Source organism: Barbus barbus (assembly GCF_936440315.1).
Source record: "Barbus barbus genome assembly, chromosome: 38".
Classification (NCBI taxonomy): Eukaryota; Metazoa; Chordata; class Actinopteri; order Cypriniformes; family Cyprinidae; genus Barbus; species Barbus barbus.
The window spans coordinates 349,050-376,013 of NC_136716.1; the positions used below are offsets into that span (position 1 = coordinate 349,050).

Sequence of the window (26,964 nt, forward strand, 5' to 3'; positions counted from 1 at the left end):
TTATGTAAGGAGATGCTGATCCAGAGAAGGTGAGGAGAGGAGATAGAGACGCATGAAGGGCATCACATTTCATAAACGCATGAACAGATCAGAGACAGATGGCTTGATTCATGATAACGTTTGCTTCCTTTAAAGCCGTCCAATGCCACTTCATTTCTTTTTTTAGAAGGCTATAATACAGTGATTAATACATATATTATATAGTGCTGTCAAATGATTGATTGCATCCAAAATAAAAGCTTTTGTTTACATAATATTCGTGTGTTCTGTGTATATTTATTATATATATATAAATACAAACACATGCATGTATATGTTTAAGAAAAATATGTTATGTTTATATATTAAATATATTTATAATATAAATTATGTGAATATAAATATAGACATGTAAATATTTTCAAAATATATTCTATATGTGTGTGTATTTTTATATACAGTGGGGCAAATAAGTATTTGATACACTGCCGAATAATTGCGCCACCAGCTGTTTGCTATTGTCCTGTAGTCCATCCCGTTTAATATCCTGTCTCTCACAGTTGAGGTGTAGCTACGATGAACATTACAGATCTCTCCATTCTTTGTAAGAGGAAAAACTTGAAAAATCAGCAGTGTATCAAATACTTATTTGCCCCACTGTCTATAATAACACAGTACACATATATTATGCAAACAAAAACTTATTTTGGATGCGATTTAATCTTTTGACAACACTATTTCTTCAGATTTACAATGAATTTCAGTCATATTCTGGATGTGTAATCTGTTTAGTTTTTCTACTTGTTACTTTTTAAGAGCATGTTATGTGATATGTATCAGGTTTTTGCATATGGCTGAAAATCAGAAAGTCATAGACGAGTGTTACCTCTTGATTCTCGTCTATCAGTTTAGATGGCAACTTCATCCAGTGGCAATATTTAATATGCTTCATATTCATCATTAATGTTCAATGGCACATATTTACACATGCACTTATATTTTCAGGCATGTTGTCGTTTCACAAAACATGCTCAAACTGGGAACAAAACTATATGAGGTCAGCTGTACTGGCACTTGAATGTTTGTTAAAATGACTTATTTTAATATAGCCATGCATCTTCTGTTCATCTGCAAACAATTCAGTGATGCTGAGTTCAAAAATATCCACACAATGTTTCCACTTTGTTGAATAAGCAAAGGGGTAGGAAAGGTTTTAATCAGGATTAAAAAAACCAAATGAAGTGTTCGTAATCATTCATAGATGAGAAAACAGCTGAGAGTGGAGCAGATATCTGTAACTGGCTCCGATCCGGACAGGAATCATGCTGTTTCTCTGCTGATTAACTTCTTCACCTCACAGATGATGCTCAGAGGCTAAAATACATCATATTTCGTGAGAAAGTGTCAGAGAAAATATTCTATGATAAAGTGGTAGTTTTTAGGCCTGCTGTGTGCCACTGATGCTTTTTATTATTATTATAGGTGTATAGTAATTTTAGTTTATTGACTCAGTAATAAATGTGGGGCGTCACCCTTTCAGAAGATATTAATATAAGATGAATAATATGAATTAAAACAGCTGAGACGTGTGATACTGTATGATTGAAACCTACTGGAGTTCACTATTAATTATTTTAAAATGTTAGTGCGACACGAGTTTAATAGCGCTTATATAAACATGCTGTGCTATATACAACGCATTGATGAAGATACTATCGTCTAAAGCCTGCTTTCCCTGCAGAACAGCACTAGAGAAGAGCTCCGGTCCAGTCTGAGCTGCGTATTTACACAAGATTACAAACCCTTAATTTGCGCTTCACCCGCACTTCCGGTTTCCGGTCGGCTCCCGCCCCGCCCCGCCCCGCGCCGCCATCATGAAGTCCTGAACAAAAAGCGAATGAGAGAGGAAAAGAAAAACATGGATGGAGCTGCCGAGGACAGAAAGAGACGAACTGCACGCTTGACACCGACGGCATGAGCAGAAATGAAGCCCACACCCGCGGCGGAAGCGGAAAACCGGACTGTGGTTTAAAGAGCTCGCTGACAGTCAGCTGATCGAGTCCGTTAACGGATCACGGCGGTATTAGACACATTAACACACACATGAACGGACAGACCGACCGCGATCGTGCCGTTAGAACTCTATTATGGCTCGCGGTTTGAGTCGGTCGTGTTTGTGAAGCGAGGCGGGAAGGATTGGCGGGATTTTCCTCAGCAGGCCGGTGCTAGCTTTCTCGAGCTAGCCGCAGTGGACCCGCACACCACGGTAAGACCGAGCCCGTGACCCCTGTACCGAGCTCCGCTACTGATTCTCATCATCATCATCATCATCATTATTATTATTATTATTATCATATATCCCGCACACCACGGTAAGACCGAGCCCGTGACCCCTGTACCGAGCTCCGCTACTGATTCTCATCATCATTATTATTATTATTATTATTATTATTACCATATATCCCGCACACCACGGTAAGACCGAGCCCGTGACCCCTGTACCGAGCTCCGCTTCTGATTCCCATCATCATTATTATTATCTGTATAAAGCTGCTTTACTGTATTTAGACGGGATTCTCCGCTGACCGGACAAAACCAGCAGCAAAATGTGTTTTGTGTCATATTTGATGCATCGGGCTTTTGTGGCTCATACAGTAATATACAGTCAGAATATGAGAGTTTTGCTGCAGATGCTGATATTTCTATAATGAGATTCTGAAAGCTTGTAATGTAAGTCATTTAGTTTTTTTATAACAGATTACTTGCATTAAATGCATATTGTCATTCATCAATATATCTCCCAATAATATGTTTTATAGTCAGATGTGTGTCCCTGCAGCACAAGAGCAGTCATCAGTAGCACAGGTATATTTATAACGCTTCTCATTTAAAACTAAACGTTCTGTTTTGGTCTCCTCTGTCCACGAGCCATTCTTCCAGTAGTCTTCTGGCTCATCTACATGGTTATCAGCAGACTTTAGACGGGTGACACTGAGCGCTGCAGTGATGGTGTATTTTTGTAGGCCAACCTGGAGTCTCTCGATTCAAGATTCAAGAGTTTTATTCGTCACATACACAATTATACAGAGTATAACCAGCAGTGAAATGTAGGTCAGGTCCGCTCCAAGGACAGTGCAATTATAAAGTATACAAATATTAAGAGAAGAAAAGTAGAAAAAAATAAAATAAAATAAAAAGATAGATAAAAAAATATAAATATAAATGTGCAGGTCAGTATGTTGTTGACTTAAATAGTACTAAGAGGAATGTGCAAAATAATGTGCAAAAAAGTTGTACAGGGTATATAATAGCAGCAATATGAGGTAGAGAAAAATTATGAATAGCTTATTGATATAGTGATATTTACACGGAGTCATGTGATGTTATGACACAGAGTTAGAGTTTAGGAGCCTGATGGCCTGGGGGAAGAAGCTCCTCCTAAGTCTCTCAGTTTTTGCCATCAGGCTACGGAAGCGCTTACCAGATGGAAGCAAAGTGAATAGACGGTTACCAGGGTGATTTGAGTCCTTGATGATTTTGACAGCTCTATTTTTGCAGCGTTTGAGGTAGATGTCCTGCAGAGAGGGGAGAGCAGACCCTGAGATGCGCTCAGCTAAGCGCACAACTCTCTGTAGTGCTTTGCAGTCCTGATTGGAGCTGTTTCCATACCACACTGAGATGCACTGAGTCAATACACTTTCTATGGTCCCTGAATAGAAAGTTTTCAGGATTGCTGGTGAGACCCTGAATTTCCTCAGCTGTCGCAGATGGTACAGTCTTTGCCTAGCTTTCTTAACCTGTGTTTGGATGTGTGTAGTCCAAGTCAGGTTCTCGGAGATGTTTACACCGAGGTACTTGAAGCTGCTCACCCTCTCCACAGGGGTCCCACTGATCATAAGAGGAGTGTAGGGCTGCTGCTGTCTCTTCCTGAAGTCCATGATCAGCTCTTTAGTTTTGCTCACATTCAGAGAGAGACAGTTGTCCTGGCACCATGATGTGAGTCTCTCTACCTCATCCAAGTATGCGGTCTCATCGTTGTTGGAGATGAGGCCCAGAACCACAATATCATCAGCGAATTTGACAATAGATGTGGAGCTGTGAGAGGACACGCAGTCATGCGTGTAGAGAGAGTAGAGCAGGGGACTCAGGACACAGCCCTGTGGGGCTCCTATGTTCAGAGTGATGGAGTTTGAGGTGAACTGGCCAACTTTCACCACTTGAGGTCTGCCGGTGAGGATTCAAATTCAATAGGATTTTCCATTGGCTTTTGGGCAAGAAATAAACTCAGGAAGTTTGTTTCTCAAGTGTTTTGTTCATCATGATAATCTTCACAAATATAATCAGCAGAAGTGGTAAGCCAAACATAGATTGTTAAAGAACTACACATGATTTCAACTTCGCCACCATTAAAGTTTTCGGAGAGGCTAGCAATAGCAAGCTAGCTTTGAATGCATAAGATCCCACCCTCCCTGCATAATCCGTCTCCAAAGCCACGCCTCCTCCAGAACACATGACCACGCACAGCAGAGCAGGAATCTGATTGGACAAACATTTTATGGTCCTACGCCTTCCACAGATGATATTTCAGAGAACTTTTATCTGAGCGTGTCAGAATAGTTTACTAGAGCACTTTTATAAACCGTGAGGCTGTGGAACACTGTCCTTAACCAGCACAAGACCTGCTGGAAGATTAGATGTCTGAAGACTTCTAGAAGAACAGGGCTGTTGATTTTCTTCCGTTGGTGCACGCCTTAGATTAAGAACTCCAAATTCTTTCATGTAATCATGGGTTTTTGTCAGCTTTTCCAGAAACTTGTGATCTTTAGAGATCCCTGAACTGCAGGAGCAGACTGGCTAGAGGAGACTCGGGTTCAGGATCTTTCATTTAGACAGGGATGCTAAACGTGGCTGCAAATTTGTCATTTCCATAAATACCTGACTTCAAATACATCTTTTAGTGAAAGGATAATCCTAGTTGTTTGCATACTTTTCACAGCAAACATATTTATTTCTGGATCATTTTGGTCAATAATTAAGCCAATCAATGCAAAGTAGTTAAAAAAGGCAAAAATGTGTGTATTCGTCTATTTAATTTTGTTGTCTTTATTTATACATCTGTAGTTGATATAATTGAGTATTGATTAGTTTGGAGAAATCTCAGATATAGTGCATGAGAAAAGTGTCATATATACTATACTGTCAGCTGGTACATTAAAGGTTAAATTAACACGCAGCCCAAACTATTATATTCAACTGCAGTTTATTTTTAAATGTAATAATCAACACTGTATGCAGACATTTATAATTTGAGTTTATGGGCATTGAATGGCTTTTCTATGATAAATGTGTCGTTATTTGACATACTGTTTAATGCGGTTTAGTGAGAAAACACCATAGACTGAAAGACTGATTTAAGAACTGATATCAGTTCAACAATATGAAGATTGAGTAAAATTGAGTAATTGATAGTCGGCCCAGCTCTACAAGTTACAGGAATTGGATTAAGTCAGAGCCTTCTTACAGGTCTCAGATACCCGTTCTGCTCCATATGTGCCCAGTTTTGATATAGATGAATGTTTCTATTATTGGTTGTTAGAATTAATTGTTAATGTTTTGTTGAAGAAATATAGGACTGGCCTCTTATTTATCAGCTCACAGGAAGTGTTAGGCTGTCTCCTAGATTCATGGGTTCATGCTGTATTTAAATGTGTGACCCTGGAGCACAAAAGCAGTCATCAGTAACACAGGTATATTTGTAGCAATAGACAACAATACATTGTATGGGTCAAAATTATACATTTCTCTTTTATGACAAAAATCATTAGGATATTAAGATCATGTTCCATGAAGATATTTTGTAAATTTCTACTGTAAATATATCAATTTCATTTTTGATTAGTAATATGCATTGCTAAGAACTTCATTTGAACAACTTTAAAGGAGATTTTCTCAATATTTAGATTTTTTTGCTCCCTCAGATTCCAGATTTTCAAATAGTTGTATCTCAGACAAATATTGTCCTATCATAACAAACCATACATCAATGGAGAGATTATTTATTATGTATACATCTCAATTTCAAAATATTGACCCTTATGACTGGTTTTGTGCTCCAGGGTCACATATGGTCATTCCATTCCTGTTTCCTCAGATGTTAATGTGCAAACTCCCTGTCGTGTGTGTGTGTGTGTGTGTGTGTGTGTGTGAAGGCGCTGGCCATGCCGTCGAGTGCGCGGGCTGGGAGTCTCAAGGACCCAGAGGTGGCGGAACTTTTTTACAAGGAGGATCCTGAGAAACTCTTCACAGACCTGCGGGAGATCGGCCATGGCAGCTTCGGAGCCGTCTACTTTGTGAGTTCAGAGCTGCAGCACAGATCAGTGAGCAGAGATGAAGCGACTGTGCCTCACGTGTGTTTGAACGCTTCTTACAGGCCCATGACATCCGCACCAATGAGGTGGTGGCCATCAAGAAGATGTCCTACAGTGGCAAGCAGTCTAATGAGGTGAACACAAACACACCAACACAGTGTTCCTACATCTTTAGTTAAAGCAGTGTGACTCTGCTAGAATCATGCTGCAATAAAACTTGAACATCGTGCAGGTGGCTTTATGTAAGAGCAAGATGATGGCTCCGTTCCAAAACCTATTGAGCTGCCTACCTGGAAAGCATTTTTTAGGTATCATAGGCAGACTTCTGACACCATGGACGTTTGAAAATGTTGGCAGAATATTATACTGCTTTCAGTTTGGATGCAAACGTGTTTCAAAGTATACCCTGTTTGAGTGAACACAAGCACACTGGAAAGTAGGGCTGCACGATTTGGGGAAAAATGCAATTGAGATTTTTCTGGTTAAATTTTAAAATGCAATTAAAAAAGTCAAAAAAAGAACTACTGGTTTGTTGTGCTTGTTTGTAGGGGTACATAATTGGGCCAAAAACAAGAAATATCAGCAAAATAATTCAGTCTGGTAATAGATTTACTAAATATTTATAAAATAAAAAGTGTTGTTAAAGGGATAGTTCACCCAAAAATGAAAGTTCTGTCATGAATTACTCACCCTCATGTCATTCCAAACCCGTAAGACCTTCGTTCTTCTTCAGAACACAAATTAAGATATTTTTGATGAATTCCGAGAGCTCTCTGACCCTCCATAGACAGGAAGGATTCTAACACGATCAAGGCACAGAAACATAGCAAGGAGATCGTTCAAATAATCCATGTGACATCAGCGGTTCAACCGTTATTTTATGAAGCTACGAGAATACTTTGTGCGCAAAAAAAACAAAAATAACGACTCATCCGCGTCACCCTATAGTGCCATGTTTGGAGAGCATCACATATGTAACCAGCGTATGCTGTTCTGCGTCAGCAGCACCGTACACAGAAACGCTGTTTACGCTTTGAACAGCGTATCCCTTTTGTAACCCAGTGTCCAGGGTTGCCACTAACGACTATTTTTATTTTGATTAATCTATCAACTAATTTATCAATTAATCTAAACGATTAATTTCCCATGAAAAATTATAAATTTTACTTAAGAATATTTTATTAAACCAAATGAAATCCAAATTTCTATGAAATCCTTTTTTAAAGCGAAAGTAAAGTGCAGCAGAGTGCAAGAAGCAGGTGTCCATCTCAGTCCAGATCACTGAAATCAGTTCAGTATTATAGTGTGAGAATGACATCATATCCACCTGTTCTAGTCTCATAATAATAACATCATCATCACAAAACACTTTTTAAAGGAGGATTTACCAGAATCTATTTAGGTGAAAAATGTAAATATTTAGGGAAAAAATATGTATATTTTATATATTTTTAAATATACCTTAAAATATATATAAAATCAATTAATTGGAGATGCTTTTGATTATTAAAATTTAATGGAACCATTAAAATGGAATCCAGAAAATAATGGAAAACAGAATTTGGTACAGATAACACTGTAAAACTCTAATTAGACAGGCTTTTTGATTAATAAAATTTAATTTAACCTTTAAAACAGAGTATAGAAAAATTTAAGAAAAAAATGAAGTTGGAAATAAAACTGATTTAATAGGGCCCTATAATTATAATTAAGTTGTTTGTGGTAATAGAATAGATGTAAGTGAACAATAGCCTTTAAAATGACTTAAAATACATATATAATAGCAATGATGCAATAATAATTAGTTCAAGGAAAGTATCAAAAGCAAGAAATCATATGGTTTTATTGAACAAAACTGTTAAATACATAATATATTATAAACAATAGAGCTAATGTAGATTACGCATCACAGCAAAGACCTGCAGCAGCTCCCTGTTTTTACACATTACTGCGTTATCTAAACCTTGTTTAATATTGACCACGCTCCATTTAATTCAAACGTATCTTTAATATTTGTCCATCTCTTTAGGACAGAAATGCTCCAGCTGCTGTAATTAAATGAATATGTGGAGATCAAACCGTGTAACTCAGAGCGAGGGCTTGAGCTTTTATTGTGAAATCTCGATGTATTCTCCTGTGTTTGAGTAGATTTATAAATGATTTACCTCACAAATCTGATGTGTTCCCAGATGAAGGTTATAAACTCAGAACAGCAGAGATGAGTTTGAGACGCTTCTCATGTAAATAATCACAGTTTCTGAGGAGCCGCTGTGAGACGCACGAGCTTAACTACACGCATGGACATAATTAAAGACCATATACTGTGTGAACTGCATCATATCATTATTTCATTAGATCATAGCGTTTGAGAGTTCACAATTCTGCTTAATTATGATGTTTAAATGTGTTGAATATATCATGCAGCCTTGGAAAACAGTCTAATAATGTGTTTTATGGATTCTCAAAATGAAGTCAAGGATTTAAAAAAAAAAACGAATAGGCGACGAATCGCGACAGCCCTAATGGTGTCGATTAATTAATCTAATCACAAAATAAATTTGACTGAAAATACCCACAAAAGATTATTTAAAGCTATTTTTGTGTTAAATGAGAAAATGTCAAGTAGACATTACAAATAGTAGATTCAGAAAGAAATATTTTGTTGAATCAAGAACAGTTTCTTACACGTAAAACATTTAGGCTACAATGGCCTAACATAAACTATGAAACAAAAGAAGATAATTTACGGAACAGAAAGACACGTACTGAACATTTTCGGCATGATTGCGTGTAACGTTACACCCCTAGTAAATATACACACAAGCAACATAAAATGAATAGGTTTATATTTCTGTCATGTTTAATTTGATGATGTCATTAATGGGATTGTAGTTCTTTCCCTCATTAAAGCTGGCTGGAGTGCTTAGTCTTGTACTTTTGTCTAATTTTACAATCATTTTTTGCTTCAAAGTTTGTAATGCTGTCATTCTCCTCGCTGCTGTTTTTTGGTTCATGGCTTATAAATCTTAAAAGACTTTAAACCTGTCGGGAAAAACACTTCCAGAACCCAGACCAATGCACTCCATTCTCCATTCCATCTATAGAGCGCTTCTTGTGAGGTTATAGTTAGGATGCTGCCTATGTAGGCTAGCGATAGGAAAGCAGCGCTGCGTGTTCTGTAACAGAGTTCATATGCGGTCATAGAATACCGTTTCTTGTGTTTACCGGCATGTTACCAAGTTCGGTTGTTTGCTAGCTCCAGCATTGTATTCAAATTATGCAAATCATGCAGCGTCTCTCTGGCTAAAATAGACGGTTGTGCCATTTAAACGCTGAAAACGACTCCCATCGCTGTGCTGCAGAACACTTGAACAGCTCACGCCTCATTTGCAATCTCTCCACAACACATTTGATAGGAACACACTTTTGGTTGTGTTTCCCACACTCGCATAGACCAGAAATACAGCGTTTGAACCGAAGGGGCGCAGAAGCTGACGCTCAATAGTCCCTTGATTGTTCCATTGTTCTCTCGTTCCTGCTGCAGAAATGGCAGGATATCGTCAAAGAGGTGAAGTTCCTTCAAAAGCTGCGGCACCCCAACACAGTGGAGTACAGAGGCTGCTACCTGCGTGAACACACAGCATGGGTGAGTGCTTCTGTGTGTGGGAGGAAGGCTCTTCACAAGCCTCGCTCAGGGAAGACAATGTACTGACCCGCTAGCACTGTTTCCATTTAATACAATAGCAGCCCCAAACGCACCACTTGTCACTTGCTAACAGCAATTATACCTTTTCTTTCTCTCCACCTTCTCCTGCAGCTGGTGATGGAGTACTGTTTGGGCTCGGCCTCAGATCTGCTGGAAGGTGAGTGAATTGTTTCTGGAAGCACGTTCAGAGCCGTTCATCGGATGCAGAAGTGTAAAATGATGCAGATGATTGCAGAAACAAAAAACAGGATCCCTTTGTTATCTTCCTCTTTCCCTCAGTGCACAAGAAGCCATTACAGGAAGTGGAGATTGCAGCCATTACCCATGGTGCATTGCAGGGCTTGGTATACCTCCACTCGCACAACATGATTCACAGGTACAGAGCCGCTCGATTCTTGGTTTTAGCAAAAGCATGGTGCGAAATAGGTGTGTGAGATGCATCTTGTGTTCAGAAATATTCTAACTGTGGCTTCAACAATGTGGATGCTGACATTATGGAGCAAGCGATGTATCATACAAGCTCGCTTTTTCCTGAATATCAGCATGATTCTAAATGTGATATTGACTTTATACACTGGTTCTTAAAAACAAGAAGTTAATAGTGCGATTTACATTTGACACACTATTGTCTATTTTTACTCACATTTGCAAACTTACTCACAAAAGACAAAGTTGCAACAGAGCTGAATAAAACACGGATGTTTTGTTACTGTATGAATCTGTCTTTATGAACGAATCAGTGACTCAATGAGCTGGTTATAAAGACAGTCACTTGCTGCTTTTCTGAATGAATCCGCCGTTTGAAGAATTGGTTGAGTTAATTATTCAGTGACTCACTGATGAAGGCAGTGACCTGCGAGTGGTTTAGTTTCATATTTAACTTTTTTAAAAATCATTACATTTTACAACATTCAAAATATTGTATCTCATAGCATTATTTATGCAGTTTAATTGAAGTGTAGATATATCCAAATTAGGGCTGCAGGTGCATGTGATTGTCATGCGCATCTGGTCAGTAAAGCCGGTTCTGTGATTAGTAGTACATCTACATCACCTGCTTTCAGATGGAGCGGCGTTTACTACACAGCCGTAGATCGCTGACAGACTACGCAATATCACATTCATTATCGCTGATGAATCGCATTCGGTTATTATTAATTTGAAATTAAGGATGATTCATAAATCTAATAAGGTTAGAGAACGTTGCTCATAATGGCACAAATGCCCCTGGAAATCAGTTTTAGGTGGAAAATGTTGCTGTGAACTAACCAGTGCATAGAATATTAATATGAAAATGTTGGGGAAATGTCAGCTCTCTGCTGTCGCCTTCAGTTACAACAATAATCGAGATGTTTCTTCCTCTACAGGGATGTGAAAGCAGGGAACATCTTACTGACAGAGCCTGGCCAGGTCAAACTGGGAGACTTCGGTTCCGCCTCCATCGTTGCTCCTGCCAACTCCTTTGTGGGCACACCTTACTGGTACAAAAACACTTCCCATTCCTTACAACAACACATTAGGCAGAAATACACTCTTAATTTAATGAAGTAAGTGGTTTACTCAGACGTTAGAGGGATCTAATGAGGACAGGTATGAGTGAGTTGTGCTGTGTTTGCAGGATGGCTCCAGAGGTCATCCTCGCCATGGATGAAGGCCAGTATGACGGGAAGGCTGATGTGTGGTCACTCGGCATCACCTGCATAGAGCTTGGTGAGGCATCTCTGCTGTCCACAGTAGGGTTGGATATCGTTTGAATTTGATCATTTCCGATTCTTACCGACTCCTAGTTTCGATTCCAATAAGATTTAACCCCCCCAACCCCCCCACACACAAAATAAAGTCAGACATTTATTCTGTATCATTTTACAAAGCATTCTTTTGCAGCTGAATAACACAAGAATCAGCAGCCTACAGAAGAGGAGCTTTTGCCAATGCTTTTAACAAAAATACCACAGCAAAAACAACTAGACTAATATAAATTTCAAATATTAGTGTTAAAGACAAGTAAACAGTCTGTAATAAAATAAGAACAAACAAATCAATTAGCAATAGCATAAATAAATACAACTGAACCAAATTTCAGGTACAGAAACTGTAATTAAAAGTTTAAAATCATTGCATAGTTTTCTTTTTGTAAATAAAATATTAAAGTTATTAAAGATATTGTCAAGATCAGTGAATGATTTTTGTTCTTTGATTAACATTAACGGCTTATTAGGCTGCTGTCTCTTTAACACCGAACGCACGCAGATCTAAAAATACTGTACACAAACATTTTCTTTCTCATGTTTACATTCACGTAAGACAAAAACGGCTGTTTATGATGATATACTGAGGTAGTTTTCTGCATACTGGTCGATAAATATGAAAGAAGCCATTTCCGGCTCTGTGGAAATACACAGAATGGTTGGAGAACGAACACAAACCAGGAACCCGCAACGAGACCGCTGTTTTGTTTTAATGTTTTAAATCACATTAAAATGCGAATGCAGAATCGAAATGCACGTGTCTTATCAAACACCCGGTTCTTGGAAATTTGGAAGCGGTTCTAAAATGGAACCAGTTTTCGATACCCAACCCTAGTCCAGAGCCTGCTGAAAGAGAACACAGTGCATCTCTGCTGGGAAATGTACCTGTTTTCAGAGTCTGTGCAGCACATTGGTGGCTTGCTGTTGATCACCACAGACCATAATATTAAATGATTGTTTATAGTCTTATGCTTACAATGGAGGCCTTGCAGCTAACCACTTGCTTGTTTCCTTTTCCTGTGTTGTAGCGGAGAGAAAGCCTCCCTTGTTTAATATGAATGCTATGAGTGCCTTATACCACATCGCCCAGAACGAGAGCCCGGTCCTGCAGTCCAATCACTGGTAGAGGCTTCCTCCACACTGTTTCCAAAGCAGCGCTGCATTGATATTCCTCAAGCATTCTGATTAGAGATTGCAGAAAATTCAACCTCAAAGCCTAAAACCATTTTCTTTATGCTGTAAAATACTTATAAAAAGCATTTGTATATAATATAGTATTGTGTATGTAGCCTTCAAATGTGTGTCAATTTGGTAAATATTACTAAGTAATTAGAATAAGTCATATTTATGTTTATTACAAAAAATTAGGGGTGGTGATACAACCAAGATATTATATCATGGTATGAGTGATTGTTTCATACTAACAATATATGTAATAGTTTTATAGAATTGTTTATAATTAATTACAGCTGCCCTAACAAGATGCTGCCTATTGATTTGCATGTTTTGTTTCCTAACCTCTCAGGTCGGATTATTTCTGTAACTTCGTAGACTCTTGTCTGCAGAAGATCGCCCAGGACAGACCTACCTCTGATGTGCTGCTTAAAGTAAGCGTCTTTTTTAAGACTATTTTGTTAGACATGATGCGTTCCAGACACTGAGGTTTTGAGATGATCCTCTGGGCTTTGTTTCTCCAGCATCACTTCTTGTGCCGCGAGCGTCCGGTGACGGCGGTGATGGATCTGATCGCACGCACTAAAGACGCTGTGAGGGAGCTGGATAACCTGCAGTACCGGAAGATGAAGAAGATCCTCTTCCAGGAGACACTCAATGGCCCCGCCACCGAGGGGACCGAGGAGGAAGAGGTGGGATGACCTTTCAACTTGTCTTGTCAAAAAAAGAAAAGTTGATTTTCAGGGTCACGCGACATGATCCGTTCGTTCTGGCAGTAGAACAGCTATATTTGGGAATATCAGATGTGCTGGTTGGTCAGGACAGTAAATAAGTCTGCTGTCCTCTCACATGATTGTCACGTGGCAGCACCAGAGAAGAATAGGGTTTAATAACAGACAAAACCTGATTTAGGGTTTGGTTTCAGACATTCGTCAGCTCATGTTTCAGACGTTTGGAGTTTGAGTCTTTGTTCTTTTGCACCCTTTTGACCTCGAGTGTGCTTGAGTGATTTGTCTGTGACATCATGGCAAATTGACGCATTGATTTACAGTAGCTCACCTTAAAGTCAATATGAACTCCAGAATGACCTTATTTACTTTCAAGGGCCGCTATTGTGAGGAGCTTTGTCTTTGTAGTGGTTGAGGCTAGAAGGGGTTCAGCTAAAACTACTGGGCATGCGTAGGCCTGTCACGATAACAACTTTATGTTGAGTTTGATGAGTAATTTCTGCTTAATTATTTTAAGTTTACCCTGCAATACTCGAGTACATTTCACTCAGTCACGTTTTGTAAACTTTACTCAAACAACATAGCACTGAAAAAAAATGCCTCTAAAACATGTGGTTAAGTTACAATCACGCATGTAAGCAAGTAGACAGCTTGTTATTCTTTTTAAGGTAATCTGTTTACTCAATATAGTTACTAACTGAATGAACACAGACCTGAATACTTGGCACATGATACACAATGACATTGACAATCAGTGAAGAGTGTTTGAGTATGAATGGGTCATTTTGAGTAAGAAATGAACTCCAGATGTCACAAAACAGCAAGTTACTTAACAACAAAAGCAATCATAAAACAGTGTAAATACATCTCGAAAACAGCAAAAATTATCCATGCCCAATTGCATGATGGGAACAACGGGATCATGCCACATTGATATTTACTTAAACAATCTTTGTAAAAAGAACAAACAATTCCAAGTAAAATATACTTATACAAGTAAATATACAAGCTTAAATTGAGTACTATTGAATTTACTTTTTTCTTTTTTAATTCTTGCCTGAACTAAATTTAATGTAGAAATTACATTTGTTTTTCTGTAGTATTTACTTCACCACAAAATCATTTCTATCAGTGTAGCTCTGCTTCTGAAATGGCTTTTCTTTTCTTTCCTTTGCATATTTTTCAATCTTTACTCTTGATCCTTTGTTATGAGACCATAATTCTGACAATCGCTGGATAAAACTGTTCTGCTTACTATCCGTGTTTTACACCGTAATCTGTTAAAGATGTGTTATGAACACACGAGTTGGAAATCTTGACAATTTTAATTCAATTTGATGCACTACAATGTATCTTCTCAAATTCTTTAATAAATAATGCACACGCTTAACTTTTTCTTTCAGATTTTTATTTTTACTAGCTGTGACAACTATAACCTGTTTATTTTATATTTTATTAAAGCAAATAATGTTATTCAGTCAAGAGCATTGAGTGATTTTCCTTGTCTTTTGTTGTTTGATTAGTATTAACAACTGCAGCAGGTTTATGAGGCTGCTGCCACTTTAAGCCCGACTGCATGGACACTCTGTTTCTTTCCCAGCTGTTCATGATGGCATTTCCAGCTGATCACAGGAGCGGGGGACTCAGTCTCATTTGTGTTTAATGCCCTCTCGTGTCTCTAGGATGTGGAGCAGTACATGCTGCGGACGGGCACGGTGAACAGCATGGAGAGCTCCCACTCGCTGCCGTCCATGTCCATCAGCGCCAGCTCCCAGAGCTCTTCGGTGAACAGCCTCGCGGACGGCTCGGACGACAGCGGAGAGATGGCCATGATGCAGGAGGGCGAGCATACAGTGACCTCCAACAGCTCAGTGCTGCACAAACCTCTGGTACGGCTTCGACTGAGCCCCGTGTGCTCAAACTACACTTCAGTGCCTTAAAATGACACTTCCAGCATAATTACTCCAGTCTTCAGTGTCATGTGATCTTTCAGAAATCATTCTAATATGCTCCGTTATTAACTCTTTCCCCACCTGTGTTTTTTGAAAAAGTTGTCAGCCACTGCAAGCATTTTTCATCATATAATGGCACTGAGAATGTTCTGCTTTGAGTATCTGAACAACAAACAGAGGCTAGGCTTTAAACAACAGCCAAAAAATATATATTTTTTTTATCAACACTTTGAATGTGGGTAAGTTTTATTAAAAAGCAACATTCAGAACAAAAGGCCGAGAAAACCATGGTTTTGTCGAAGACCCTGTCCGGTTTAGATTTAGAGCAATGATCAAAACACAGATGGAGTCGCTTCCATCACCACATCCAAAGCTTACTCCTGGATCAACATTTCATTCAGTAACACTAGGCAGTTTTGATTTATATAATGATTAAAGTTTGTTGATCGTGTTATTTTACAGATGGATCCGTTTACATATGCGATCACTTGTTTATGCTTTTCTTTGCCGTGTTTTGATCCCGTCGTTCAGTACTCTTTCAGAAGATGTGTAAGAGCTCCTCCTACCGTATAACAGTGAAAAGTGGAAAGTGGAAAATTCTGTCAATGGCAGGGAAAGAGTTAATAAAGGTTTTATATAAATGTTGAAGAAATGACTAATATTTTTCAAGAAACCCTGATGATTCTTTTCTGAATTGTTAAAGTTCAAAAGAGCAGCATTTACTTGAAATAGAATTTTCTTTTTCGTTATTAATGTCATCTGGGTGGTGATGGCACAGTGGATAAGACACATGCCTTTGGTGTGAGAGACCCGGGTTCGAATCCACTGTGAGACACCAATGTGTCCCTGAGCAAGACACTTAACCCCTAGTTGCTCCAGAGGCGTGCGACCTCTGACATATATAGCAATTGTAAGTCGCTTTGGATAAAAGCGTCAGCTAAATGTAAATGTAAATGTACTGTTACTTTTAACATTCTTAATTTTCCCAAACTTATAAATGGTAGTGTATTACAGTTTCCACAAAAATATTGTGCAGGACAACAGTTTTCAACATTGATAATAATCTGAAATGTTTGTTGAGCAGTAAATCAGTATATTATTATGATTTCTGAAGATCATGTGACACTGAAGACTGGAGTAATGATGCTGAAAATACAGCTGCAGATCACAGAAATACATTACAGTTTAACACATATTCACATAGAAAACAGCTGTTTGTAATTGTAATAATATTTCATATATTACTGTTTTTATTGTGTTTTTGATCTAATAAATGCAGCCTTGATGAGCATAAGAGTCATCTTCAAAAAACTTAAATTCTTCTTTATTCCAAGTCTAAATGCACATTCATCCCCCACAGAACCATGATAATATCTACGACGACCCCTACCAGCCGGAGGTGGACTCCCAGCAGCAGGGCCCCTCTGGGGGCCGCCGGCGCAGGGGACGTGACCACTTCGCCACCATCCGCACGGCCTCGCTGGTGACCCGTCAGATCCAGGAGCACGAGCAGGGCTCGGCTCTCAGAGAGCAGATGTCCAGATACAAGCGCATGAGGAGGCAGCACCAGAAGCAGCTGATGACTCTGGAGAACAAGCTGAAGGCCGAGATGGACGAACATCAGCTGAGGCTCGACAAAGAGCTGGAGACGCAGAGGAACAGCTTCAGCAGTGAAGCAGACAAGCTTGGCAAGAAGCACCACGCCATCCTGGAGAAAGAGGTGAGTGTCGCATCACTACGATTAGATAGACAGACAGATAGATGGATGGATGGATGAATGGAGAAAGTGACCGAAAAAGAAAAACGCGAATGAGAGAGGAACAGAAAAACAGGGATGGAGCTATCGATGATGAGCAGAAATGAAGTTCTGTTCTTCACTCCTCCTCCTCCTCTCTGTTCTGTTCTTCACTCCTCCTCCTCCTCTCTGTTCTGTTCTTCACTCCTCCTCCTCCTCTCTGTTCTGTTCTTCACTCCTCCTCCTCCTCTCTGTTCTGTTCTTCACTCCTCCTCCTCCTCCTCTCTGTTCTGTTCTTCACTCCTCCTCCTCCTCCTCTCTGTTCTGTTCTTCACTCCTCCTCCTCCTCCTCCTCTCTGTTCTGTTCTTCACTCCTCCTCCTCCTCTCCGTTCTGTTCTTTCCTCCTCTCCGTTCTGTTCTTCACTCCTCCTCCTCCTCCTCTCCGTTCTGTTCTTCACTTCTCCTCCTCTCTCCGTTCTGTTCTTCACTCCTCCTCCTCTCTGTTCTGTTCTTCACTCCTCCTCCTCTCTGTTCTGTTCTTCACTCCTCCTCCTCTCTGTTCTGTTCTTCACTCCTCCTCCTCTCTGTTCTGTTCTTCACTCCTCCTCCTCTCTGTTCTGTTCTTCACTCCTCCTCCTCTCTGTTCTGTTCTTCACTCCTCCTCCTCTCCGTTCTGTTCTTCACTCCTCCTCTTCTCCGTTCTGTTCTTCACTCCTCCTCCTCCTCTCCGTTCTGTTCTTCACTCCTCTCTGTTCTGTTCTTCACTCCTCCTCCTCCTCCTCCTCCTCTCTGTTCTGTTCTTCATTCCTCCTCTGTTCTGTTCTTCATTCCTCCTCTGTTCTGTTCTTCATTCCTCCTCTCTGTTCTGTTCTTTACTCCTCCTCCTCTGTTCTGTTCTTCACTCCTCTCCGTTCCGTTCCTCGCTCCTCCTCTCCGTTCCGTTCCTCGCTCCTCCTCTCCGTTCCGTTCATCGCTCCTCCTCTCCGTTCCGTTCCTCGCTCCTCCTCCTCTCCGTTCCGTTCTTCGCTCCTCCTCTCCGTTCCGTTCTTCGCTCCTCCTCTCCGTTCCGTTCTTCGCTCCTCCTCTCCGTTCCGTTCTTCGCTCCTCCTCCTCCTCCTCTCCGTTCTGTTCTTCGCTCCTCCTCTCCGTTTCCGTTCTTCGCTCCTCCTCCTCCTCCTCTCCGTTCTGTTCTTCGCTCCTCCTCTCCGTTTCCGTTCTTCGCTCCTCCTCCTCCTCCTCTCCGTTCTGTTCTTCGCTCCTCCTCCTCTCCGTTCTGTTCTTCGCTCCTCCTCCTCTCCGTTCTGTTCTTCGCTCCTCCTCCTCTCCGTTCTGTTCTTCGCTCCTCCTCCGTTCTGTTCTTCGCTCCTCCTCCGTTCTGTTCTTCGCTCCTCCTCCGTTCTGTTCTTCGCTCCTCCTCCGTTCTGTTCTTCGCTCCTCCTCCGTTCTGTTCTTCGCCCCTCCTCCTCCTCCTCCTCCTCTCCGTTCTGTTCTTCACTCCTCCTCCTCTCTGTTCTGTTCTTCACTCCTCCTCCTCCCCTCCTCTCTGTTCTGTTCTTCATTCCTCCTCTGTTCTGTTCTTCACTCCTCCTCTCTGTTCTGTTCTTCACTCCTCCTCCTCCTCCTCTCCGTTCTGTTCTTCACTCCTCCTCCTCCTCCTCCTCTCCGTTCTGTTCTTCACTCCTCCTCCTCCTCTCCGTTCTGTTCTTCACTCCGCCTCCTCCTCTCCGTTCTGTTCTTCACTCCGCCTCCTCCTCTCCGTTCTGTTCTTCACTCCTCCTCCTCTCCGTTCTGTTCTTCACTCCTCCTCCTCTCCTTTCTGTTCTTCACTCCGCCTCCTCTCCGTTCTGTTCTTCACTCCTCCGCCTCCTCTCCGTTCTGTTCTTCACTCCTCCTCTCCGTTCTGTTCTTCACTCCTCCTCCTCTCCGTTCTGTTCTTCACTCCTCCTCCTCTCCGTTCTGTTCTTCACTCCTCCACCTCTCCGTTCTGTTCTTCACTCCTCCTCCTCTCCTTTCTGTTCTTCACTCCTTCTCCTCCTCCTCCTCTCCTTTCTGTTCTTCACTCCTTCTCCTCCTCCTCCTCTCCGTTCTGTTCTTCACTCCTTCTCCTCCTCTCCGTTCTGTTCTTCACTCCTCCTCCTCCTCTCCGTTCTGTTCTTCACTCCTCCTCCTCCTCTCCGTTCTGTTCTTCACTCCTCCTCCTCTCCGTTCTGTTCTTCACTCCTCCTCCTCCCCGTTCTGTTCTTCACTCCTCCTCCTCCCCGTTCTGTTCTTCACTCCTCCTCCTCCTCTCCGTTCTGTTCTTCACTCCTCCTCCTCTCCTTTCTGTTCTTCACTCCTTCTCCTCCTCTCCGTTCTGTTTTTCACTCTGCCGCCTCCTCTCCGTTCTGTTCTTCACTCCCGCCTCCTCTCCGTTCTGTTCTTCACTCCTCCTCCTCTCCTTTCTGTTCTTCACTCCTCCTCCTCTCCTTTCTGTTCTTCACTCCTCCTCCTCTCCTTTCTGTTCTTCACTCCCCCTCCTCTCCGTTCTGTTCTTCACTCCTCCTCCTCCTCTGTTTTGTTCTTCACTCCTCCTCCTCCTCTGTTCTTCACTCCTCCTCCTCTCCGTTCTGTTCCTCACTCTTCCTCCTCTCCGTTCTGTTCTTCACTCCTCCTGCTCCTCCTCTCCGTTCTGTTCTTCACTCTTCCTCCTCTCCGTTCTGTTCTTCACTCCTCCTCCTCTCCGTTCTGTTCCTCACTCTTCCTCCTCTCCGTTCTGTTCTTCACTCCCGCCTCCTCTCCGTTCTGTTCTTCACTCCCGCCTCCTCTCCGTTCTGTTCTTCACTCCTCCTCCTCTCCTTTCTGTTCTTCACTCCTCCTCCTCTCCTTTCTGTTCTTCACTCCTCCTCCTCTCCTTTCTGTTCTTCACTCCCCCTCCTCTCCGTTCTGTTCTTCACTCCTCCTCCTCCTCTGTTTTGTTCTTCACTCCTCCTCCTCCTCTGTTCTTCACTCCTCCTCCTCTCCGTTCTGTTCCTCACTCTTCCTCCTCTCCGTTCTGTTCTTCGCTCCTCCTCTCCGTTCTGTTCTTCACTCTTCCTCCTCTCCGTTCTGTTCTTCACTCCTCCTCCTCCTCTGTTCTTCACTCCTCCTCCTCTCCGTTCTGTTCCTCACTCTTCCTCCTCTCGTTCTGTTCTTCACTCCTCCTGCTCCTCCTCTCCGTTCTGTTCCTCACTCTTCCTCCTCTCCGTTCTGTTCTTCACTCCTCCTGCTCCTCCTCTCCGTTCTGTTCTTCACTCCTCCTCCTCTCTGTTCTGTTCCTCACTCTTCCTCCTCTCTGTTCTGTTCCTCACTCCTCCTCCTCTCCGTTCTGTTCCTCACTCCTCCTCCTCCTCCTCTGTTCTGTTCTTCACTCTTCCTCTCTCTTCTGTTCTTCACACCCCCTATCTTGTCTCAGTCTAAGGGCACTCTCACAGAAGAGAAGAAGTTCCAGCAACACATATTGGGCCAGCAGAAGAAGGAGCTCAGCAGCCTGCTGGAGTCTCAGAAGCGGCAGTACAGGCAGCGCAAGGAGCAGCTCAAAGAGGTACAGCGGAGAGTGCTTCGCTCGTCTGGTTCTCTCTCGTGTGCTGATGAATGCTTCTCCTGTGTGCAGGAGCTCAGTGAGAACCAGTCCACGCCGAAGCGGGAGAAGCAGGAGTGGCTGGTGCAGCAGAAGGAGTGTCTGCAGCAGCTGCAGGCGGAGGAGGAGGCGGGGTTACTGCGCAGACAGAGGCAGTACTACGAACTGCAGGGCCGCCAGTACAAGAGGAAGATGCTGCTCTCTCGCCACAACCTGGAGCAAGACCTGCTCCGAGAGGTACAGAGCCAAGAGCCAATCCTCTGTCCAGATCATTAGCTTGATTCCTTTTCAGAAAATTGACATGTTTCATATGACAGTGTGTTTGCAGAGGAACGAGCAAGAACAAACTGGTGAACCTGCCTCTCACGTATTCAGTCACATGCAGTGTTTCCCACAGGATTTAGTGGATTTATTTGGTTTTTTTTCATATTTTTGTTAAATGCACTTTCAGAGCAAAATTAAGAGCGTCAACCCCTTATTAGTAAACCAAATTGAGCTTTTTAAAAAAAATTCTCATCTCTTAGACAGAAATATATTACTATTGTAATGCAATTGCATTGTAAAATAAAAAAAAAAGATTATTTCCTAATAAGAATATAAACTACTGTTAGATCATACCTCCACGCCAGAAATATCAGATCCAGCCCTGGACTCCACATCCTCTCAGAAAATATGCGTTTGTATGGTCAGCGAAATTGTCTAATACCCAAAACCCATTAACAGCAAGTCTTCTCTGGTCTCAAAACAAGTGTTTGTCTGTTACCCAAAACTGTATTAACAGTTTAACAAATAATGAATAAATCCATGAAATGAATACATAAAATGGTTTTAAAACTATTATTCAAATTATATAAATTATTTTATAGTAATTGTAAATGATTGCAAGATTACATTGAATAATAAATGATTATAAAGGAAGAATGAATGAATATAAAATAAAGTAAAACGCAACACAAATGTGTGTTTGATGATCCTTAGAGCCTTCACTACTGTACTTTACAGTAGTAAATTACAAAAAACCATGTCTTCATTTCTTCACTTGCAGAGTTAAACCATTCAGCTTTTATTTTGGCGGAAAACTGCAAAACAAAGTTTACGTTTTTGTATATTGTTGGAAATTATACGAATGTGAAAAAGCATAACTGGCGTTCTCAAACGCACCTTAAACTCTCAGCACATGCAGAGATGGAGTTTGCTGCATTTACTATGAAGCGTGCCGCCGTAAGACGCTGAGAACACCGGCTCATGAGCCTGTCGCTTGTAAATGAACACGCTACCATGCTTCGCTGTAAAACATGCAGTGCGTTAGACTCTATACTTTAATCAACAACAGCAGATTTGATGTATACACAAAGCCGTATCACATTTGACATTTTTGTTCAATTGACACGCTTTGCCAAAGCAAACAAAACTAATATTAGAGATCTTTAATGTTAATGTGAGCAGTGTAAAATATTTTTGGTTAATTATTGCCAGGCTGCCACAGTCTAGGTAGGTAATAGGAAACGCTGCACAAACGGCCAGCGAGTTTGTTGATCACGGATGCAACTGCGAATGAATGATTTCCACACCGCCAACACTTTCCAAAGGGAACTAACTCGTGAACAGCACCATTCCGATGGAAACCACCAATTAAATGCCACACACTTGTTTATGCCTGACCACAGTTTCCCGATGCGTTTCTAACAACACATCTCTGTTTGTCCCTCCACAGGACCTGAACAAGAAACAGACTCTGAAGGACCTGGAGTGTGCCATGCTGCTGCGGCATCACGAGTCGACTCAGGAGCTGGAGTTCAGGCAGCTGGGTCTGGTGCAGCACACACGGGCCGATCTGATCCGCACGCAGCACCAGACCGAGCTCACCAACCAGATGGAGTACAACAAGCGGCGCGAGCAAGAGCTGCGGCAAAAACATGCCGCCGAAGTCCGCCAGCAGCCCAAGAGCCTGAGAGTGAGTGACTGCCAGAGTACTGGGGAGGGGCCTATCAGAGAGGAGGAGGGGCCTGTTAGAGAGGGGGAGGGGCATGCTAGCGAGGGGGAGGGGCTTGGAACTGAATGGGTGGGGCCAGAGGAACAGCTGAGTAGAGATGGAGAAAAGATAGACGGGGATGAGATGCAGCTTGAGGAGTCAGCTGTAGAAATAGAAGGCATCGAAGAGACTTTTACTGAGCTATGTGAAACGGTAGACGGAGAAGGAAAAGATGCAGGCGAAAGTGCAAAAGAGAAGTTAGATGAACCGCAGCAGGTTGAAGACAAACTTGATCCCAGACGAGTAGAAGGCCGTCCTTGGGACGACTGCAGCAGCGAATCAGAGTTTGAGGAAGAGGATAGAGGGGTGGCTGACGGTTGTCCGTCAGAGCTGTTTCCCACCCCTTCCTTTGAGCGCCGCTCTCTGGAGCGCGACGCAGACGAGCTCTCTGAGTTCTACTTCCCAGATACGCTAGAAGAGCTGGAGCCTCCGCCGGTCTATACACCTCCCTCCCCATCCTCTTCCCAGGCGTCGCTTCCCTCGCTCTTCTCTCACGCCATCTGCCTCGCGCTTTCGCTCTCCGCCGCCGTGCGTCCGTCAGTCCTCACCCTCCTCTTCCTCTCCGTCTTCCTGCTTTCCCTGCGCCGCTCGCCTCTGCTGCCTTCACTCGCCTCCGTGCTTCTCTCGGGCGAGCTGGCTTTCCTGGCGCTCGTCTTTTCTTATCTATTTCTGCGCTCCTGCTGCTCGCTCTCGTTTTCCACGTTCCTCTCGCTGGCCTCCTGGGGCTCCGGGCTCTTCAGTCTGGGCTTATCTTTGAGCTTGGGGCTCTATTACGTCCCGGTGGCCTTGATCTCGGCGTCTTTTCTCAGCTCGCCGTCGCTCTTCCTCACCCTCTATCTGGTGGTGGTTCTGGTGCTGCGTCCAGCCAGGGTTTTCCTCCAGAGTGCCCCGCGCAAACTCAATCGCCTCTGGATGCGAGTTCTGTTCCGTCTGCCCAAGCCAATGTTCGCCGTGTGCCAGTCGCTCCTCGGTGGCCTGACCGAGCGAAGCCTTTACGACATGTTCCCCAAAGCCGGACGCAACTGGGCGGGGCGGCAGTCCAGAATCCCTGTGCCTTTGAGAAGCCTCGGAGTGGAGTATCAGGCCAAAAGCAGATACTCCGTCTTGTTTGCGCGGTGTGTGCTTTTGGGCCGACGGTTCATCCGCCGGCCTCTCGGCACTCTGACGGACCTCGCTAACTCCGTGGTGCTGCGTTTAGCCAAGCGTTTGCTGAAGGAGCTGCCTCAGAATCAGCTGAGACGCCTGCAGGCCTGCGGGATCCTGCGCAGAGAGAGAGTCAGCAAGCTCCCAGTCCTCCTGCCCCGAGCCGCCAGGGAGCAGAGGAGGAGGATGAGGGAGAGGAGCAGGAGGAGGAGGCAGGAGCGAGAGAGCATGTACAGGGAGGAAGGCAGGTGGGAGAGCGTGTTGAGGAGAACCCCGTCAGGGAGGAGTTTGAAAGGAAAGATAGTGCCTTGGAGATAGATCGAGGTGTGTGTGATTTACTGCAGTCCGTCTGCTCAAATCACACCTGTTTTCACAGAGAAGGACCGAGTTGAAGAGACTTCGCACGTATTGAACATTTTGTCATCATTTACTCACTTTGGTCAGTCTTCGAAACGCAGATGAAGATTCATAAAACCTGAGAAATTTGTCTCGGTCTAAAATAAAGAAGGTAACGGGCAACAAAAACTGCCAAAAAGGCAAAACAAATCCATATGAATTAGTGCGGTCAAACAATTAATCGCATCCAAAATAAAACTTGTTTACATAATATATACTGTATATTTATCATGTGTGTATAAAAATACAAACACATGCATGTATTTAAGAAATTGTTTATTTATTAAATATATTTATATATAATATAAAATGTAAGCATATTAATATATAAATGTAAATATTTTCAAAATATATACTCGTGTTTTTATATATACATGATAAATATACACATTACACACATAGTATGTGAACAATAACTGGATGCGATTAATCGTTTGACAGCGCTACCGTTGTCTGGTGAAGAGATACAGATTTAATTTAGTCTTTTATTCACACACAAACATTGAGCGTACACATATTTGATATGCCATGTGTGTCCATCAATATTTAGCCTTATAAACAGCACTCAGCTCATATGGATTCGTTTATGGTGCCTTTATAAACTCTTCTAAGTAGTTTTGGTGACCTGGACTTTCATTGGAGGGACGGAAATCTTTCAGGTTTCATTTATAATGTCAAATTGTGTTTGAAGATGAACCAAAGTCTTATGGGTTTGTAACGGCATTCGCTTGAGGAAATGATGACACAATTTCCTTTTTTAGGTGAACTGTTCCTTCAAGATTAATGTACCGTTTTATTTCCGCTCCCTCAGTCACTGTCGCCGTGAATGGACCGCTTCAGTCCATTATTGTGCTTTTTGTAAAAGTTTTTTTTTTTTTTTTTTTTTTTTTTTTTTTTTAACTCTTGATTGATTTTATTCTCAAATAGCAAGAGCTATATGTGTTATGGTGATTGTTGAAGCCATGTCTGTGCAATCTTAATTTAGGTTTTATTTTATTTTGAAGGGGGTCTTAATTTCAACAATGAAGTTATTTTGCGAAACCAAAATGGTGTGAAAATGACCATAGGCCTTTCAATGAAGCCATGCATGTTAAATGCTAAATTAATTGACTGTGAAAGGGGATTACAATTCAGTGCTTTACACTATAGATCTCCCAAAAACACAACACTACGAGCTGACTCTTCCAGAAGTGCATTATGAAGCGCCAATGCTTTTTCCTACTTTTCAAGGAATGTGTGTATTGAAATAGAAACAGAAACTAGCTGCATATTGTTGCACAATCAGTGTTTGATATCGTTTCAACCGCAGCAGAAACTGTGCTCAGAAGAGTCCTCTCACTGGATGATTTGGAGGCAGGACCTCAGAAATGACAAACGCTTGAAATATTTAAAATCCGTGTCCTTGCCCAAATGAACCGCAGCCGTTATATATCATACATTAGGGCTATTGAATGGTTTGCTGTTAGTTCTCCATGTCACGTGATCTGGGGGTTTTCCACCATCGGATGCTGTTCATTCAGTTCTGACACTTTAGCAGTGAACTTTATTAAACGTTGTTAAATTAAACATCAATCTCATAACTTTAGATGAAATATTTACTCTGAAATATGGGTGATCTATTATATAAATTCAGTATGAGATGTGCAGTTTTATTTAGAGGAAATCTCAAACCAGATCAGTTTATGAGCAGATGTGTTTGTAGACGGGTGGATTCGAGGATAGATATATACTGGTTTAATAAGTGTTATTGCACTAGAGGCAATGATCTCATCATATTTACCATGTAAACGAGTGTTTTGATCATGTCCTTATGAAGAGAGGTCTAGCCTGTTTAGATGAAGCATTTACACAAGTTAGCCCTAGTTTTCAATGTTTGCATGGCACTGTTATTTCATATTTATTAGTACCCTTTTACTGCATATTAAAGGCCATTATGACAATCATCTTAATGTTCAGTTGGAGAAGATATATGCAAATTAGCAACCAAAGATTACACAGACGTAAGGAGTGAAGAGGTTGAAGAATAGCTTGCACTGCGCACATCATCTTTATTTGAAATCTTAAGATTATCAAAGGGACCATTTATTGGGGACCAAATGTTGTCTATTTTAAGAAAATTTGGTTTCTTGGCAAAAAGTATTTCAGTTTTAGCCATATTTGTTCCAGTTAATGGAACTTTTGTTTTGTCATTTTTTTGTCTTCTTAATGTTTACATATGCTGTGCTCCCTTTGTTTTTAACCAAATCACAACATTTGTCTTAATTATTATTTGAGGAATGTTTGTAATTTTGTTGCGTTGCACCGTCTGTTTCAAGGCCGTTGTGTGCGTTTCATCCTCGTTTTGTGTTTGTGCATGAATGGATGCTTACTTTACAGATTTCTGTTATGTTTCAGAAATAAATTTTCTT

At 41.8% G+C, this 26,964-nt stretch overlaps 1 protein-coding gene across 2 annotated transcripts; it reads left to right on the forward strand.

Annotated features, from left to right (window-relative positions):
• The first annotated feature begins 1,857 nt into the window (after positions 1 to 1,857).
• taok2b (TAO kinase 2b) lies at positions 1,858 to 26,964 on the forward strand. 2 transcript variants are annotated; one of them, XM_079397292.1, is made up of 16 exons: positions 1,858 to 2,245; positions 6,189 to 6,329; positions 6,410 to 6,481; positions 9,892 to 9,993; positions 10,165 to 10,210; positions 10,333 to 10,429; positions 11,421 to 11,534; positions 11,672 to 11,763; positions 12,830 to 12,923; positions 13,327 to 13,408; positions 13,499 to 13,666; positions 15,385 to 15,591; positions 17,015 to 17,374; positions 20,821 to 20,949; positions 21,019 to 21,222; positions 22,700 to 26,964. In XM_079397292.1, the coding sequence occupies exons 2-16, from the start codon at positions 6,198 to 6,200 to the stop codon at positions 24,476 to 24,478; spliced, it is 3,678 nt and encodes a 1,225-aa protein (XP_079253418.1). In that variant the 5' UTR covers positions 1,858 to 2,245; positions 6,189 to 6,197; the 3' UTR covers positions 24,479 to 26,964. The 2 variants fall into 2 exon arrangements, with proteins under 2 accessions (XP_079253418.1, XP_079253419.1); XM_079397293.1 differs by lacking the exon at positions 20,821 to 20,949.